Consider the following 17,688-nt stretch of genomic DNA (forward strand, 5'->3'; position numbering starts at 1 on the left):
GAATGGAGACTGCCATGCCTGTGCTCTGTTGTTGCTGAAGCACAGTCGTATAGTATTGTGGAGAAATGTGGATTTCTTCCTTTTTCTGTGTTTGTTCATAACTTTTTGACTGCTAAGCTATAATTGAAGATTTTGGGCACTAACCACTCAAATACAAAAAAAAAAAAACCAACCAAAACACTGTCTGATTGCTCAATTAGTCCTTAAATATTAGCTCTTGAATATTATGATAGTATTTCCCTACAGGTTCCAGTTCAGTTATGATACTCTATATAACAATAGTTGAAAAAGACAGCCCTTGAGCTTGCAATCTAAAATGAGAGGTACACAGGAATAAAAAACATTTAATATATATTTCTAAAATATTTTAAAAATATTCTAACTTCTGTTTAAAGCTAATGGTATTTGTGGTTTATCAATGCTTTAAAAATGTGGTGCAAGGTCTAAATGTTGCTGAATATAAACTATGGATATATTGGGAAGGATTTGATGCTGAAATCAGCTGTTGTCATATATCAAATTATAATTTGAAAAAAATGGACAAACTTGTAAATTCTGCTTCTTCATAACACAGTGAATAGAGTGAAAGCTCTGACATAGTTCCCACACGTGCTTCTCAGAAATCAGACACAAAGTTACTGTTAGCATCAGTAGAAAATGTGTGGCTAAACTGTCACATATGAGCCTGAGCTAGTCTAGATCGAGGCTGCATTTACACTACAAGATAAAATGGATTTTAAGTCAGTTAGCCTGAGTTGTTTTTTTTTTCCTCCCTAGTGCCTGTCCTCACTGTAAAGTCATTAGCTTGGTTTATGGAGCACTAAAATTGACATAATATTGAAATCCTAAAATTGTAGTAACCTGGCGGGTGTAGCATTTAGTTTGAATTTAAAATTCTGAATGAAGGGTAGTGAGGGCATGCCATGTCTTTAAATCAAATTAATTAGCCTTCAGACATGTCCCGTATGTGTCTCACAGTTCTCCACTCTGGCCTTTTCCATCTCCATGTCCTCAGGTGTGGAGGAACTAGGCAACAGGAAGACAAATAAGCACCTTGAAGTCTGCGGCTGTAGGGTCATGAGAGGCTGCAAAATCTTAGAATCATAGAATAGTAGGACTGGAAGGGACCTCGAGAGGCCATCGAGTCCAGCCCCCTGCCCTCATGGCAGGACCAAGCACTTTCTAGACCATCCCTGAAAGCCATCTATCTAACCTCTTCTTAAATAGCTCCAGTGATGGAGATTCTACCACCTCCCTTGGCAATTCGTTCCAGTGTTTGATCACCCTGACAGTTAGGAACTTTTTACTAATGTCCAACCTGAACCTCCCCTGCTGCAATTTAAGTCCACTGCCTCTTGCTCTATCCTCAGAGGCAAGGAAGAACAAGTTCCCTCCCTCTGCCTTATGACACCCTTTTAGATACCTGAAAACTGCTATCATGTCTCCCCTCAATCTTCTCTTTTCCAAACTAAACAAGCCCAATTCTTTCAGCCTTTCTTCATAGGTCATGTTCTCTAGACCTTTGATCATTCTCGTTGCTCTCCTCTGGACCCTCTCCAATTTTTCCACATCCTTCCTGAACTGCGGTGCCCAGAACTGGACACAATACTCCAGCTGAGGCCTAACCAGCGCAGAGTAGAGCGGGAGAATGACTTCTTGTGTCTTGTTCACAACACACCTGTTAATGCATACTAGAATCTTCTTTCTTTTTCTTTGCTAGTAGTGCAGCTGTGGGGTCTGTGGTTCTGTCTATACCCCTGTTAGCTGCCTTTTTTTTTCCTGCACTGCCTGGCCCCAGCTGCTGGCCCCCCATACCATGTGTCGGCTTGGCTGTGGGTGGGGGTTGTGCTTGTCTGGTAGGACAAGAAACTTCTTTTCAGTCATTTTACAGGTTGGTCTGCCCCTCTCCCCCCCACCCCCCTTTCCTCCCCGAGAGGTGCCATGCATTCTGGAACTTTTCCTCGCCCATATCATGTGGTAGCTAATCTGTGGGTGGGGGCTGTGCTTGGATGAGAAACTTTATTTCAGCCACTTACATTTTGTCCTGACTCCCACATCTCCTCCATTCCCTCCCCCTGTAGGCGCCACACAGTCTGGAACATTCCTGTGCCCAGCCACGTCATGTTGACCATGTACCGATAAAAGACTTGCTGTGCAAGGTGCCAGGCAGTTTGTGCATGGTGAGGGTCACAATTTTATGGGGTTAGCTGTAGCTGGGGGTCGTTTAGCTGCCTGGGGACACCTTTCTTGGCGGTCACAGTTTTTGGTGGTAGGCTTGTAGTCTGGGTTATTTTAGGCAGTTGTGGGAGGTCTCCCCATGCAGTCATGATTTTCAGGGCTGGCTATAGTCAGGCCTCTTTTATCTGCCTGGGGGATAACTCCCTTGGCGGACATGATTTTTTTGGTCAGTGGAAAAAAAATCTTATCACCAGAGTGGCTGTCCTCTGGAACCAAATTTTTTTTTATATGGGCCTTATCAAAGGCCAAAGGGGCTGGCTTTATTCAGAGGGTCTTTCAGCCTCCCTGAACCGTAACTGTTTCAATGATTCATCCAAGTTAAAGTGTAGCAACAGTGTGTACTTAAACATAGTCTTCTAAGGATCTTCTTTGGCAGGAGGCCTAAATCCAGATTAAGGTCCAAACATAATCGGAGGGTCTCCATGGGCAGTCACAATTTTCAGGGCTGTCAAACATCTGCTGTCTCTTAGCTCCGTTGAGCCGTTACTGATGATTCATTTGAGTTTCAGTGTAGCACCCATGTGTACATAGCATCCTCTTTTCCAGGAGGCCTAAATCCATATGCAAGCTCAAAATAAAGCCTAGGCACACTGCTTACAGGGGCAGGCAGTGGGTCTTCCTAGCAGTCATGGTTTTTGGGGATGTCAAGTGTCACGACTTTCAGGTGCTGGCTGTAGCTGGGGGTCTTTTAGCCATGCTGAGCTGTACGTGTTTTAATTAAGGCAATGTAATAGCTATATAATTACCACAGATTTCGGCTTGTAAGGCTTGTAGTAGGGAATATTCTTGTTGTGAAGGTCTTTTTTTGGAAGGTCCAAACCTGGCTATAGGCTGGGGTCTTCTCATTCGCATTTCAGTGCAGCACCTGTCTACTTAAACATACTTAACATGGCAAGGGAAAGAGGGGAATGAAATGTGGGAAGACGTTGTCATATACCCACATCTACTTGTGGCGCCAGAATGCTACGGGACTCTGGGAACTTTGGGGTAGGTTCCCACAATACACTGCTGCAGCACTTGATTCAAGCTTGATTTAAGCGGCTTGTATGTAGCAGCAGTAAGTTGATTATGTGAGGAGCAGCTGGGAAGGTGAAGATGCTCAAAATTGGATGGATAAACCCCAGAGTTAAGAGATCTATTTTAATAAAATTGATTTTTATCTCATAGTGTAGATGCAGCCTCAGGCCTTTTCAAGACAGTTACTGCATGGCAAATTGGGGCATAAATCAGGGCACAATGGGGAACTTTTATCACACAGTAGCAGGTCCGCATGGAATCTAGTGCACAGCATGCTGTAACTTACAATCCTGATTGTCATGCACTGTCTTAAAAAGCACTTAGAATATACCCCTTTTTCCTTCTAATCTTTTTTGCTGCCCTACTATAGCATTTTTGGCTTTTGTTATTTGGCTTTCTTTTTTTTTGTTTCTTAGTGACCCTGACCAACTGAAGAAGGAACTAGATGAGCTGGCCAGTGCTATCGAAGAGTATTTCTTTCAGCCACAAAAAAATAAACTGCAGCCCAAGGCAGAGTAAAATAACTTAAGACGGTTTCCTTAATTGCACTGTGTTCAGCGTGTAGTGCGCAAAACTCTATGCTATTTAAAAAGCTGGTATTTTGAAGGACCAAACAAACAAAAAAGGTAAAAATATGTATTCTTACAAAGATGTGTTCCACCTTTTCTTTGCTCTGTTTTCTTCTAATGTGGGTATCGCTAAACATTCCTTATGAAAACTTGGCTATCAAAAATTGTGCAATACAATGCAACTATGTTTCAATTATCAAGTCTTGTTCAATAAAATATTTTATTGAACATTTGCTTTGCCTTAAAGTCCTATAAATGCAGTCTGCTTTTTAGTTATGTAGTCAAATTTGATAAGACTGTAACTACAGGCTGAACCTCTCTTGTCCAGCACTCTTGGGACCTGACCAGTGCTGGATGAGAGAATTTGCCAAACCTCAGGAGGTCAATATTTTCTAGCAGATTATGAACACTTCCACTGCTTATTGGGCTCATAGAAGACATTTAGGGACAAATTATAGCTAAATAACAGCCTAGAACCATGGTAAGTGGTTGTCCAGCTAACTAAAATCAGGCTGGATTACAGAGTTTGCCAGATAAAAGCATTCCAGATTAGAGAGGTTCAACCTGTACCAAGTTTTTGGCGACAGAGAGCTGGATAGCATTGCATCAATATGTTTAGGTTTATCTTTGCAAGGTAGGCTGTGTAATTAAGGGGACACTGGAAATCCGCAGTGAATCTTGGTAAAGTCAGGGTAGATATCCCTAGAACAGGTTTCCAAAAGTAATTTTTAGCCAAATTGGCAGGATTTTGCTGAGATGATGGTGAATTTGTAGGTATTGATAAATGGTATAGTCAGCTGTATGATCATCACGCTTTATTTCATAATGAACAACGTGAACATATTTTACTACTCTAAGCCAATAATATAGAAGTAAGGGTATGTACGATTCCAGTCTCTGGGAAACCATCTCATGCACCTTACACAGATGGTGTGCTCCCCAAGTTACATATTTCAGCTTGTACTATTTATACATAATACAAGTTGCGTAGCTCTTCACATGTCACTAAAATCTCCCTCACTTGTTTAGTTCTTCATATTTGATTTATATATCTAACATTCTCGGTCCTGTTCCATGAAAGCGCCTCCCCTACCTTTTACAAAGACATGGGAATAAATGTATCTTGATTTTTTGTCACGTTTCTTGTCTGCTTATACCAACTGTTTACATCCACAAATGAAAGGAGATAAGGCATCACAGTGTATACTAATTTTAGGCTACATCACTATTGTAGTTTGCGCTTAATGTTGTTAGTACTCAGTGCCTACTTATATGTGGAGCCGGTAATGTGTGTTACTGCCAATATGCTAGTTGATAAATTAGTATAGAAGAGCCAGAGTGCACAGTGGCCATCACTTTGAAGGCAGGGGAAGGCAAAATGCAGCATCCTGGGTTGGAATTGTGTGTGAGCCCTATATCTTTCTCTAAAGACATTTAATACCATTTGGGGGAAAAATCCGTCTTCCTTATTACATATTTGTATAGTGCCTCATATATTGCAGCCCTGCTCTTTGATTTGGGTCTATAAATACTACTAGTGATAAATGGTGGGAGGTGTTTGCTGTTGGCTTCAATGAGGCTTCACAAAGTGAAACATCCTGACAGATATTCCATGTAGATAACTTCAGGGGTGATGGGAAAGCTATTTTCTGAAGATGAAATGCAATGAACTCTCTTTTAAAAACCCTGAGAGGACATAGTGCAGTCCAGCATTATGAAGGTACTTCACAGAGGAAAACTATCTAGTTAGAACAGGGATGGGGAATCTTTGGTGTGCAGAGTGTGTGTAGTTTGTCAGGGTTAGCTGCTGGTGAGCCCTAAAATGGTTTGTTTACCTGAGCATCCACAGGCATGGAGCCCCTCAGCTTCCAGTGGCCATAGTTCATGGTTTCCAGCCAATGGGAGCTGTGTGAAGCAACATGGGCTGGGTCACCACTTTCTTCAGCTGCCATTAACTAAGAAGAGTGAATCAAAGCTACCAGGAATGGCGAGTAACCATGCTTGCAGATGCTCAAGTAAACCAGCCATCACAGAACCCCACCCCACTGGCTAACCCTAATGAACCACGTGCAGCCAGCAAGCTGCAGGTTCCACAACACTGAATTAGAACCATATAGATTGTTTGTTTGTTTGTAAATACTGTATTAATGGAGATTGTACAACATTCCTCCAGTGTTAGTCTGTAACTCAGCATTCTTGTACCTGTTTTACTGTGCTAAAATGTATATGGCATAGCGTAAACCTGAACTGAATCTTAGAAGGGAAATATAACTCCATTTTAAAGTGAGATTCCTGTACTGCAATGGTTCTGTTGTAAACAAATGGTGAAATGGAAAAAAGGGAACTGTGAAGTAAATACTACTGATCCTACTCCATATACAAGTAATTGCTTGCACACCTCAGCCTAACATTTTTTCCTTGTGTTGGAATATAGTCCTAGCAAAGTAGTGAGAGGAGACTTTTTTTTTTTTTTCAAATTCAGTTACAAAATCAATACTTCAGGAGTTACAATGCATGTGAATATGAGACAGTCAAACCATACTTTTTGTAACCCCTATTTTAAGAACAGTCCACACACAATGATTTGTACCAGTTAGAAAGTTGATATCTCCATCTCCAGGCTTTATCTGCCTCAACCCCCAAATCTGCCCCCTATACCCTCGCTTTACTTCTGTCCCACAGCCCTGCCCCCTAACCCCAGGTTTAACCCCTTCAGCCCCAAACCACTCCCCCACCCCCAGGATTTACCTGCCTGAGCCAACAGGCTCCACGTGCTGCCACTGCTCCCCCTCTGCCACTGCATCCTCCGCACAGCTGCTCAGCTCTGGCAGGGCAGGCTTGGCCATCCCTCCCTCCAGCTCTCCTGCAGACTGACATGGAGCCCTGCTAGCTGCTGCTTCCAGAGCTCCTAGCGCTGCTGACTCCCCCCACTCCCACCCGGCTGCACCTGACTACTCGGTGGCCCTGGAGGGTGCCGCCCCTTAAACAAAACTAAGCGGCTATAGCCTCCAGAGCCACAACTGTTTGGAGCTGCAACTCCTTAAAGAGCTGCGGGTTGCCAACCCGTGTTAAGCTAGACACAAAATATTGGGCAGTGCCAAACGGTGCTTGTAGCCAGATAGTTTACACTCTAAGTAAAATAATGTCTTATTACAGATGAGCTCTTCACAGTCGTCAATGGAAATTGATATCAGACTCTTATTTTTGCTGCTTCCAGAGGCTGGGAAGTGCAGCAGAAATTAATTTGCTCCAGTCCTCTTACTCTAAAGTTAAGTATTATTGTGAACAATAAAACTGGCTGATAATTTGTGTGTCAGTCACAGAGTACAGTGTTACTGATTCTTGACTATTGCTGGTCAGAAATGTGACTTTTAGAAGCCAGCAAGACAATGAAGTGTAATTAAGAAATAGTTAACTAAACAAAAGCTGCACGCTACATGGTGGTACTTTTTATGAAAAGGCAACAGCACATTCTTTTAACAAATATTATTTTAAACCAGTGTGTTACTTTTGAACTCAAAGGATTGTAGTCTGACAGCCTTCATAGAGGTCTTAATCGGAGGATATAGATTTGAAGAGGAGGCAATAGTGATTAAGGAGTGGGCACTAAAGATAGCCCAACAAGGTGCTTTGCTTATACAAACTGAAAGGTAGAAATTCTTACTTTGTATAACAATTTAGAATCCAAATCCTATATAGAATTATGGCCACAAAGTAAAATACTGAAAACAGTGGGAATAATTGGTTGATTTTCGACCTGGAAAGAAAATTTAAAGACTGGATCTTTAATGGGAGTCAGCTTGGTTGAGCAGATTCACTGAAACAGTGTGTAGCCGCATATAAAAAAAAATAACAGATGACTAAAAATGGGATAAATATGCTACTCTGATAGCTAGACCTAGGACTCTTTGGGGGAGGGCTGAATTACTACACTGAATTTAATCTAAGTTTTCAGATTTGAAGGTCTTGTCCACATGCTTAGGGTCTAACTGATTAGAATAAATTGTGGATTCTCAGTAACTTAATCCTTAAATCAAGATTTGAGGATCTCAGTGACTTCAGCCAAAAGTCAGGGGCCTTCCACTGGAGTGCATGGGTGAGGGTCTATGGCCTATGATGTGTGGAGGTCAGACTACATCTATAATATAGATAAACCTTTGTAATATGTAGTAAAACTATAAAATCTTAAAGCTATATTTAAAATTGAGTCATGCAGACCACGTGCTTACTAAGTTTCAGAAAAGGAAGAGACCTAAACATTATCAGCAGGCATAGTTATAGTAAATAGTTACAGTAAATTTACATAACAGTAAATTATGCTTCTAGATGTGAGCCAATTATTAAGTAATTATCTTGTAACTGATATTAGACATTGCTGGAGACAGGCTACTGAACTAGATGCATCACTGGTCTGATTCCATATGGCAGTTTCTGTGTATAATTGGCATCTTACTACTGTAACGCTCATCCAAAAAACATTTTGCTTTGGATCTCCGCACAACTCTTACTTTTAGAGAACCTATGTGTTAGCCAGCAGTTTCTAAAATAGTTGTCTAGGCATGTAGCCAATTGATAAATGTAACTCCTACCATTTATTACAAATACATGATTGCAAATGCTATGATTTATAACTTTTTTTTTAACTAAACACTTGGGAAATGTGCAAGAATGAAGATAGTCAACTTCACAGCCAAAGATGATACATGTCTTCAATTTCTTATGCTACTTAAAAACAGTTCAGCTACAGTGGGTGCTCAAATATATAACAATTTGGACTTCTTTACAGGCTCCTATCAAATATTCTCCTTGATAAGTTCAGCATATCACCAGCAAATTCTGACTCTATCAAGTTGTCACAAAGTCCTGCATCCACAAATCTTTTGCCAAGGATACCTAGAAATGACATACAGCTATACAGTTTGCCTAAATACACAATCAAACTGTCATCTGTAGTCATCTTTGCATTGTACTTGGTCTTTAAACAAGCAGTATATACAAAAGCACAGCACTACATGATTCATTTCAAGCTGATCAGCTGTATTAATACTTGATTTCAGAAATGTGTAGATGGTAGACATCTGTTTGGTGATGCCTGAATAACTCAAAGGAAAGGGATAGCTGATTTCTTAAGAACACATTCATGCAGAAGAGCAGTATGAAAATGTTTCTCCAGGAAGTACACATGAGTCAGCGTTGAGAGTCTTCAAAAGACAGAAACAAATATATGCCACTTCATATCTCAGTGCCAGTTTCAGGTTTGATCTTTTAATGGGGAATGCGCATCATGTGGGCACTGACTCTCTGTTGGCACTATTTTATCACAAAATGTAGGGATGGCTTTAGAAAACCCCTTGGTTGTGGTGCTCTGCTTGTTGTTGGGGTTGATTCAGTGATGGCTTCACAGTATCCAGACAGGTTTTTTTCCTCCAAAATCAATATTGTCCAAGAACAGAACATTTTGGAGCCTTCAATGAGAGTGACACGGCTTTGCAGACTCTCTTACCATGCTGTAGCTGAGAAAGGCTTGTGTCATGGCTAATTACTGTTATTTCCAGGTGCACAATGTCCTAGTTTGTTTAGTGTGGCAATTGGTTGAGATGATCCTGTCAAGTGTCTGTCGATCCAAGGTGCAGAGATTTAGGGGACTATTTTCAACATTTGCATTCAAGGTAGAGTCTTGCCAAAGTAATATTAGCTAAAGGTCCGTTTCATCTGGAAAATAAACATAGCCAGCCAGTGTTGGTATCTCTGATTTGCCACTAATCTAGGGCATCAAATTGTAAAGTTCAACTGGCACAACAGACATTTCAGATTCAACACTTAAACTGATTGTTAGTGGGAGAGGATAACTTTGTTCCAGAAGGATCATCCAATGTGTTCTTGTTTATCAGTGTACCACTGTGCAGAGTCTTAGTTGACTGCATAGCAGGAACTTACGTACTTCCAGTTGATGAAATCAGCTTGTGGTTGAGAATGAATTTGTTCCTCTTTTGCTCACAGCTATTGCTATATGTGTTTCTGTCTCTCATTGATGTACTTTGTTGGAAGTGTGTCAATGTATTTCATCTCCCTAAAATTCTTGTGGTGTGGTATATGAAGGGTGAATTGAGGGAAGTTGGATTTAGACAATATTTCAGTCTGTCAACTTTGCAATACAAGAATATGTATGGTTTCTAAAAATGGCTTTCTCTATGGGAACATTTATTGTAGCTGTAAGTTATGATTCTATCACTCTGTTTTACAACAGTATTCAATATGTACTGCAAATTTAAGGTTAAAAAAAACCTGATGTCTAATTTCCATTTGTTTCTGCCATGATTGTGCCTAAATGATTATGAAAATATTTGACTGTACAATGTATTATTTATTTGTAATTTGAGACATCAAGACCTTGATGCTTTTTTATAAGCTCAGTGAAAATCTGGGTAAGTTTTGTTATTCAAAGTACCTCCTGGTGGATGACAGTGGTATATAAAATCTTATGGGCTTTGCTGTATATTTGATCAGCACAAATTGCTTTATCTAAAGATTTTGTCACAAATCTTGTATAGTCTCTAAGACATTTTATGGTACCAGACTTCAACTGCCATACTGTGCTTGTATGAGAAGACAGTGTTGTGATTCTCCAGCTTTTCCTTCAGCTATGGATTTTACCTGGTCCAGTTAATCTTTCTTACATTCATGTATCACTCCCCACCATTTATTTATTTATTTATCTATTTATTTATTTATTTGGGGGGGCATATGATGCAATTAGCAGGAAGGATTGTTCCAGAGGCACAAACAGGGAAGCCAATTTTGACCAAAGTACTTCCAGGTGTTGGGCAAAGATGTGGAATTGGCACTGTAAGAGGTACTGCCCATCATCCTGTTTCTCTGAAATACTGACTGCTGAACACTGCATTTTCTTGCACATTGTGCACTTTTTGTGTATAAAATGCCTATTGCAGGTGGGATGGAATCCTGAGTCACTGGGGTTGCCATCAGATCCTTTTGAGAGCAGCTCTTGAAATGCGTCAGCAAAACACTATCGCCATGCAAGTCCAACCATGTTTGAGCACATTCACGATATTTATCCATCCTGACACGTAAATGGTTGAGTGAACTCCTTGGTTGGGGTTAGCTGTATATAATAATGCAACTCAGTTATAAAACTGGATGTCTTGCAAATCTTGGATGATTGACAAGAGATTTCCTGGTCTTAATCACCATTCTTGAGTGTGGTCATGTTGATTTTACTTGAATACACGTGTAAACTAGTCATACCCAACATCTGCAAGTTTATTATTTGCTCTTTTTATGTGATGCAAGTGCCAGGCTCAATACTGGGTTAACTTGCCAATACTTGTGTGCTGAAAAATGGTCATTGCTGTACTCTCAATAGCCTATAATAACTGTTGGTGTTAGAAAAATGTGGTCGTTAGGTATAAGCTGCTCTGTGTTCCTACCCTGTCTTTTTTGTTTTGTTTAAAAATTTGCTACTGTTCTGCAATGCTGCCGCCAAGAAAACACATGACTATGAACATTTAGGAAGAAATTGATTTGAAATGTCATGCATTTATCATCCAAATACTTTGCCTGAAGTTAAAATGGAAAATGTTAATAACTGTACTGAGACGTGAGTTTCGCTGCTGATAAATTAGAGGGTGCAGTAATATTTGCACCAGCAATTGTAACAAAATGGCATTATATCTGATTATTGCACACTATCTGCATGATTACTGAGGACAATTTTGATGTGTAATATGTACTATGTGGCTCAGAGGTCTGTTTTTATGAACAATTCCATGCATAATTCAAAGATAAAACAGAGGGAGTTTTTTTTGAACATTTTCAATATATTTTCATTTAAATGTATATGTTTTATATGGTGCTTTCATTAATTATTTCAATATGGCTTATATTTCAATCGTTTTGTACTATCTTGGGCCCAGATTAGACAAGTGTTATGGTACTTATAGTCAAAAATACTTTAATTTGCATAGTGTCAAAATTGGTTGACAGCCAGCTAATTTATGATGCGCTGTGACAGGGTTTTTACACAAGAGCGCTCAGGTTATTTCTTATATAAAATAGCATAAAATGTCTTAACCAAGCCCTTGCTACCCTGGATTTAAAGCACAACCAAACTCGGGTGAGAAGGTTCTGTATGTAGATGGATAAGTGGCTATGGCAACACTAGAGTAATAGGCTAAGTTGATTCTGTAGTGAAGACATGCCCTACACCTGAAGCAGCAGCAGAAAAGGGTGTGCACACAAATAGAGAAAGGGAAGTAAGCATATTTGGTGATGGTACTCCAGGGCCTCACAAGAGAGGGAAAAGAAATGCAACCAAGCAACAAACCCACCTCTACACATTAACAAGGGAACAGAAAAACTTTTATGTACTTTTAAAATATTTTTTAAAATCTGGTTATAAAAAGTGTTGAATCAAAAACTGTCAGAATTAATTAACTTATAACAGTTTAATTGAATGGTGTCTTCGGGTTAAACTTTAACCCAGACATTTGGAAGTTAGGAAATTCAGGTAATACAAGTAACCTGTCTGAAGTCTGATTTGTTAATAACTTGCCAGCCCTGAGGCCAGAGTCTAGGTGTAAACTGGTTTGGAGGCAGCTCTGTATTAGCAGGACAGCACGCTCTTCGTTATCTTGTCTTCTGCCACCACTCCAGACACAAAGTTAAGACTTAGCCGAGGATATTTGTGGTGAAGGTCATGAATAGGTCACAGGCCATAAATTTTTACTGCCCATAACTTGCCTGTGACTTTGACCAAAAATACCTGTGACTAAATCTCTAGGTTTGGGGCCCTGCTGATCTGAGAGCCCCCTTGTTGTGGGGAGAGACCATCTCCAGTTGCTGATCTTAGGGATCACTTTCCTAATGGCTCTGGGCACCCTTGGAGCCATTGCTCTAGCCACCCTGGGACTGCTGCTGCCGCTGTTGCTGTCACCAGTGCACCCATAGGACTACTGCTCATGTGCTCCCTGGGGCCAGCCGTACAGACCTCTCTTCTGCAGTCCCTGGAACCGGCTGCGTGAAGAGCGGGTAGTGCAAGTGGCCCTGGGACTGGCACCAGGACTACTAACATGTTCCCTAGGGCTACCACTAGGCCACTGCTTGGGCAATTCCCTGCCAGTGGTCCCTGTAAGTTGTGTGCTTGAGCAGCTACCCAGGAGAGATTCACATGCCACCCAGCTGATTGGCAGAGCACCCATAACCAGCAGCATATGTTTCTACTGGTGGTGTACAGCTGCACATGCCTCAGTGCACACAGTAAAATTATTCTGCACCTGGATGGAAAAAATGGGAGGGAACATTGTTCCTTGCATCAGCTGCCGTTCACATGGTTCGTGGAGCCAGCTGCCCAAGCACTGGGTAGCCCTGGAGACTGATGAAGCAGCTGGCCGCCGATGGCTCCAGAAGTAGCTACTTCAGCCCTGAAGTCAGCTGCACTAGTTGCTTAAGAAGTCACAGAGGTTATGGAAAGTCACAGAATCTGTGACTTCTGTGAAAATGGCAGCCTTATGTGTATTATTTTTGATGTAAACTGAAATTCTGTTTTCAGCAGCTGAGTCACTCTCCAAGAAGTCTTGTGTGAATTGTTTTTTTGTTCTGAAATGCATTTTGTGCTTAAATGATACTAGTAAGAACCAGAGGAGAACTACTTCAGTCCTCCAAATTAATTTTAAGACTAAGTAGGGTTGTGAAATGTCAGATGCCTAAATGAGTTTTCTGTCACATGTCAAAGGTAACAGATGCATGAGGACAGGAACCATTCTAGCAAACTACCCCCATCTTGTTTCTTAGGTGAATAACAGCCAGTCTCAGCATTTGTAGGGGCCAACTACACTCTGTGTGAGAATTGCCTAGATAAGCACCAGCTTCCATGCACAATCTCCTCCAAATCTATTTAGGTCTTCTTTTGACACACAATGTTTCTTTTCGTCCCTGACCCTACTACTTCATTGGTCAGTGGTCTCCTCCAGTCTTCTTCCACAGCCCAGTGAACAGACTCGACAGACCTGAACAATGTCCCCGAAACAACTCACAAATTTCTGCAGCCCTTTCCATGTACCAGAGCCATAGATGCAGATATATGAATTTGTATATACACATGTATGATGTGTTGCACGACCTAACTTTTGCAAGGGATATATATAAAGAAATATAGATGTGAACATTTATAAAAGTTAACATTTTTGGTCCTATATCATGGTTTCCCAAATTGAGGGGGTGTGCCATCCTGGGGGGAGGGGGGTATGAAGAAATTCCAGGGAGCTGTGAGGCAATGCAGCACTCACCCCATCATGCCCTCACCCCTTTGTTTCTGGCTCTTAGCCTCTGCCATTTTATGTGGGTGACCCGGCATAGCCAATATAAATAGCAGGCAGCTGGCGAAGACCTACTGCAAAGGTGAATGAGTGTGCATTTGGGGAGGGAGGAGGAGGAGGATGGGGTTAGATGGAGGCTGTGGGGGCCTGGCTCAGATAAGAGGGATAGGGTAAGAGCAGGGGGCTGGTGGTGCCTGGCTTTGTGGGAGGGGAGGAGCTCAGGCAGTTGGCTTGCAGGGCTCGGGATCAGCCAGTTTGCAGGACTCACGTGGCTGGCCCTGGCACTGAAAGCTCACATGGCTTAGGCTGGCAGGTGGGCAGCTGGCCCCAGCAGCTTGGGGCTTGGGTGGCTCGGGCTGGCAGCTGGCCAAGGTGGTGTAGGGCTTGGACGGGAGGCTCAGGCAGCTTGCCCCTGCAGCTGGCTGGCAGGCAGGTGGCTGGCACTGGCAGTGCAGGGCTTAGGCGGGCAGCTCTGGTAGCGTGGGTCTGAGGCTTGCAGGCAGCTGTGGCAGCTAGCACAGGGCTCAGGTGGCTGGCCAGCTGGGGCTGCACCAGGAACTCAAGGGTGCAAGACAAACTGCTTGTGCTTATTTTTAATTTTAAAAAACATTTTTATATCATGGTTTTGTGTTTATTTTAAATTACAAATTGAATTTTTTGTTAAACGGGGGTTGGATGATGGTGAAGAAGACATGGGGGGCATGAGGGTTTCTCAAAAATCAAGGGGGGGACATGATGCGGAAAAGTTTGGGAACCACTGCCCTACATGAACAGGCTGGGTAGAGCATTCCTATGGGTAGGTCATTATTATAGATAAGTAGGTGAAGGAAAAAGGTATTTACAATGACTTTGCTAATTTATGATTTGTGTAATTATATTTCAAAAGGTGCATGTGCCTATCAGTTTTGTACATCAAATGTCTTTTGAGCAATGCTGTGATTTAAAAGACCCTAAATGCAAGAAAATGCTTAATTCTGCTTTCTCAGTGATGAAAAATCTGCTGTAACTTTCCTTAATATCAAGAACAGGCCAACATCACAGAAAATACCACTTAGTCAACTGCAGCTGCAATCGCTCATCATCTAAGAAAATCAGGTCCCTGGCAAATGAGGTGGTTGACACACTAGTGAGAAAATGCTGTTGGATTATGATGAGGAATTGGCATGAAATATATTTAAAGGCACCGTTGGCTGTGCTATGGATGGATTGACTTCTTTCTCCTTGAAAGTGGTAGTTTTGTTAAATAGCTGCATCCTAAATATTATTTATGTAGATTGAATTACCTTCCCTTTAAATTCCCTGTAGTAATTTGGCTAGAAGGAAATCAGTACACTTTATCTTCATTGCAAATTATGTATCTAGTGTGACAGATACACAATATCTTAGTTAAACCTTACTAAATTTAGATTAATACCTTTTTAAGGTCTATCATATTAAAAAAGCAACAGTTTGCTATGGCCATGTTTACATGAGTCTTTTTCTGGCAAAACTGGGCTTTTGTCAGAAAACAGGTGGGGCATCTACGTGCAAAATGTGCTTTGTTGGCAGTTTGCCAACAAAACCCAGCACATCTGCTGCCAATGTTATACCTTTCTCTGTTGAGGTAAAGTGCCTCTCTTGACCAGCGTTCTGTCAAGAAAACAACCACATAGATGCTCCAGGGCCCTGTTAGTTGACAGATAGGGCTTCTGGTTCCTGGGCTGCCCTGTTTGCTTCTAGTCAGCTGTTCTGTCAAGAGGGACAGGCAGTCTTGTTGCTCTCTGACAGAGCTGATTGCTCGTTCCATCCACCTTTATGTATAGACACAATCTGTCAACAGAGGTCCTTCTGGGACATCTCTTCCGACAGTGACATGGCCACAATGTTGTTGTAAGAATGTTAGCAGCTTCTCTAATAGGAGCTGTTATGCCTATGTAGTTCCCCTGGTGACCAACCCTTTGAAGCTTTTACATGTGGAGGGGACCCATATCTGGGTCATTAGCTATTAATAATCTCTTCCAAGGTCCAGACTGGATTCTCTAGAGACCAGCAGATAAAGAAAAGACATTTGGGATAAATAAACTGGTGGTGAACTGGCTCTGGGCTTTTGTTTGGATCCAAGACCCCAGCCCTCAAGGAAGGGTTAGAATGGGATGAAGAACCTATGGCCTGCAGGCTGAATCCAGCCCTCAGCATGCCTGAATCTGGCCCATGAAGCTTGAGGCTCAGTCTATCCCCACTCTCTACCTCTACCCTGCCCATGCCCAGTGGCGCAAACTGGTGTCTGGCACTCCTGCCATGCAGCTGGTACCAAGCTTGAAGTACCAGTGCAGGCTGGCTTGTGCCTCTGTGGAGGGTGGAGTGGGGCAGGGGCCACATCTCAAGGGCTAGCATCAAGGCAAGATGGGGCTAGATTTGGGCTGCAGGCTTTGTGTGGCAGGTCACCACTCCTCTGTTTCCACTGGCCAGGAATGCTGCACCAAGTAGGTGCCCTCCTGCATCCTTCCTCTGTCCCAGATCCTCCACCGTCCATCACTCCCTAACCCTGCCCCACCATAGTCCTGCAACCTACTTTGCATCTAGATCCTACACCCCACCCTGCTTCCTGTATCCTGACACCCACCCAGGCCCTGCACCTCACCCCCAGGCCACTTCTTGGCAGCTCCCTCCCATACACTGGTCCCATCATTTTTGGCCCCACCCTAGAGCCTACAGGCCCCCCACAAAATCTGCTAGCCCCAGGGCCCTAGAAAAGTTTATCTGGCCCTGGGGAAGAGCCTTGGCAGTCCCTCCCATCTTGGAGATGGAATGTGTAAGGACCCTGGTGCCCCAATTGGTATAAATTAAATGTCTCTTTGTTTTGTTTTTTGTTTTAGTTGGGGCCATATGGGTTGTGCATTTATTTCACTTGCATGTGGCTCCCAACTAATTTTTCTGTGGGTCAGTGGCCGTAACCCAGAGAAGGTTTCCCGCTCCTAGATTAGGAGGAGTCTGATGGCATAACACCCTTATTCTTAACAAAAAGTGGGATGAATTTGAAACCAAACTCCTAAGTGGAGTTTTGAAAGACTGCTCTTGCTAAACATGTTCAAGGGAGTGAACTATGGTACGCTTATTAACATCTGTGTAAGTTTTTTTTTTTTTTTAACTGTTCATCTGCTTTCTCTGTTGTGCTTTTACTGTAAGAATAAAATAATCATGCTTAGAAGTTACTACGCAATTCTTCCTAACTGTAGCAATTAGAACATGCACAATTTCTCTGAGGAGAAGTGAAGCAAGGTCTGGTAGGCAGCCTGTCTTTTGCTGGGAATGACAGAGTGAACTGGTGCAGCCTGGAAGTGCCCTGGTCAGAGGGAAAGAGACACATGACTCTCTTGTGTAGAGACAACAGCTGGGGTCCAGAAGCTCAAAAGTGGGTATCCTTACTATGCCATAAGTGGGAATATGGGTGCTGCTGCCCTGCATATGACATCCACTACATAGCAGATATTTAAAATGTTATTTATTTGAGATATGGAAGGGACCACTTTGATGTTGCTGTCCATTAAGTT

General features: G+C 42.2%; 1 protein-coding gene across 1 annotated transcript in view; it reads left to right on the forward strand.

Annotated features, from left to right (window-relative positions):
* The window catches only part of PGM2 (phosphoglucomutase 2), a 34,580-nt gene extending 20,535 nt beyond the window's left edge, over positions 1-14,045 (forward strand). The window contains exon 14 of the mRNA XM_074992590.1: positions 3,672-14,045. Within this exon, the coding sequence (XP_074848691.1) occupies positions 3,672-3,774 (103 nt within the window). The 3' untranslated portion in view covers positions 3,775-14,045. The remainder of the gene's footprint in view (positions 1-3,671) is intronic.
* Positions 14,046-17,688: the final 3,643 nt, after the last annotated feature.

This window comes from Carettochelys insculpta, chromosome 4 (assembly GCF_033958435.1).
Source record: "Carettochelys insculpta isolate YL-2023 chromosome 4, ASM3395843v1, whole genome shotgun sequence".
In the NCBI taxonomy this organism is placed as follows: domain Eukaryota; kingdom Metazoa; phylum Chordata; order Testudines; family Carettochelyidae; genus Carettochelys; species Carettochelys insculpta.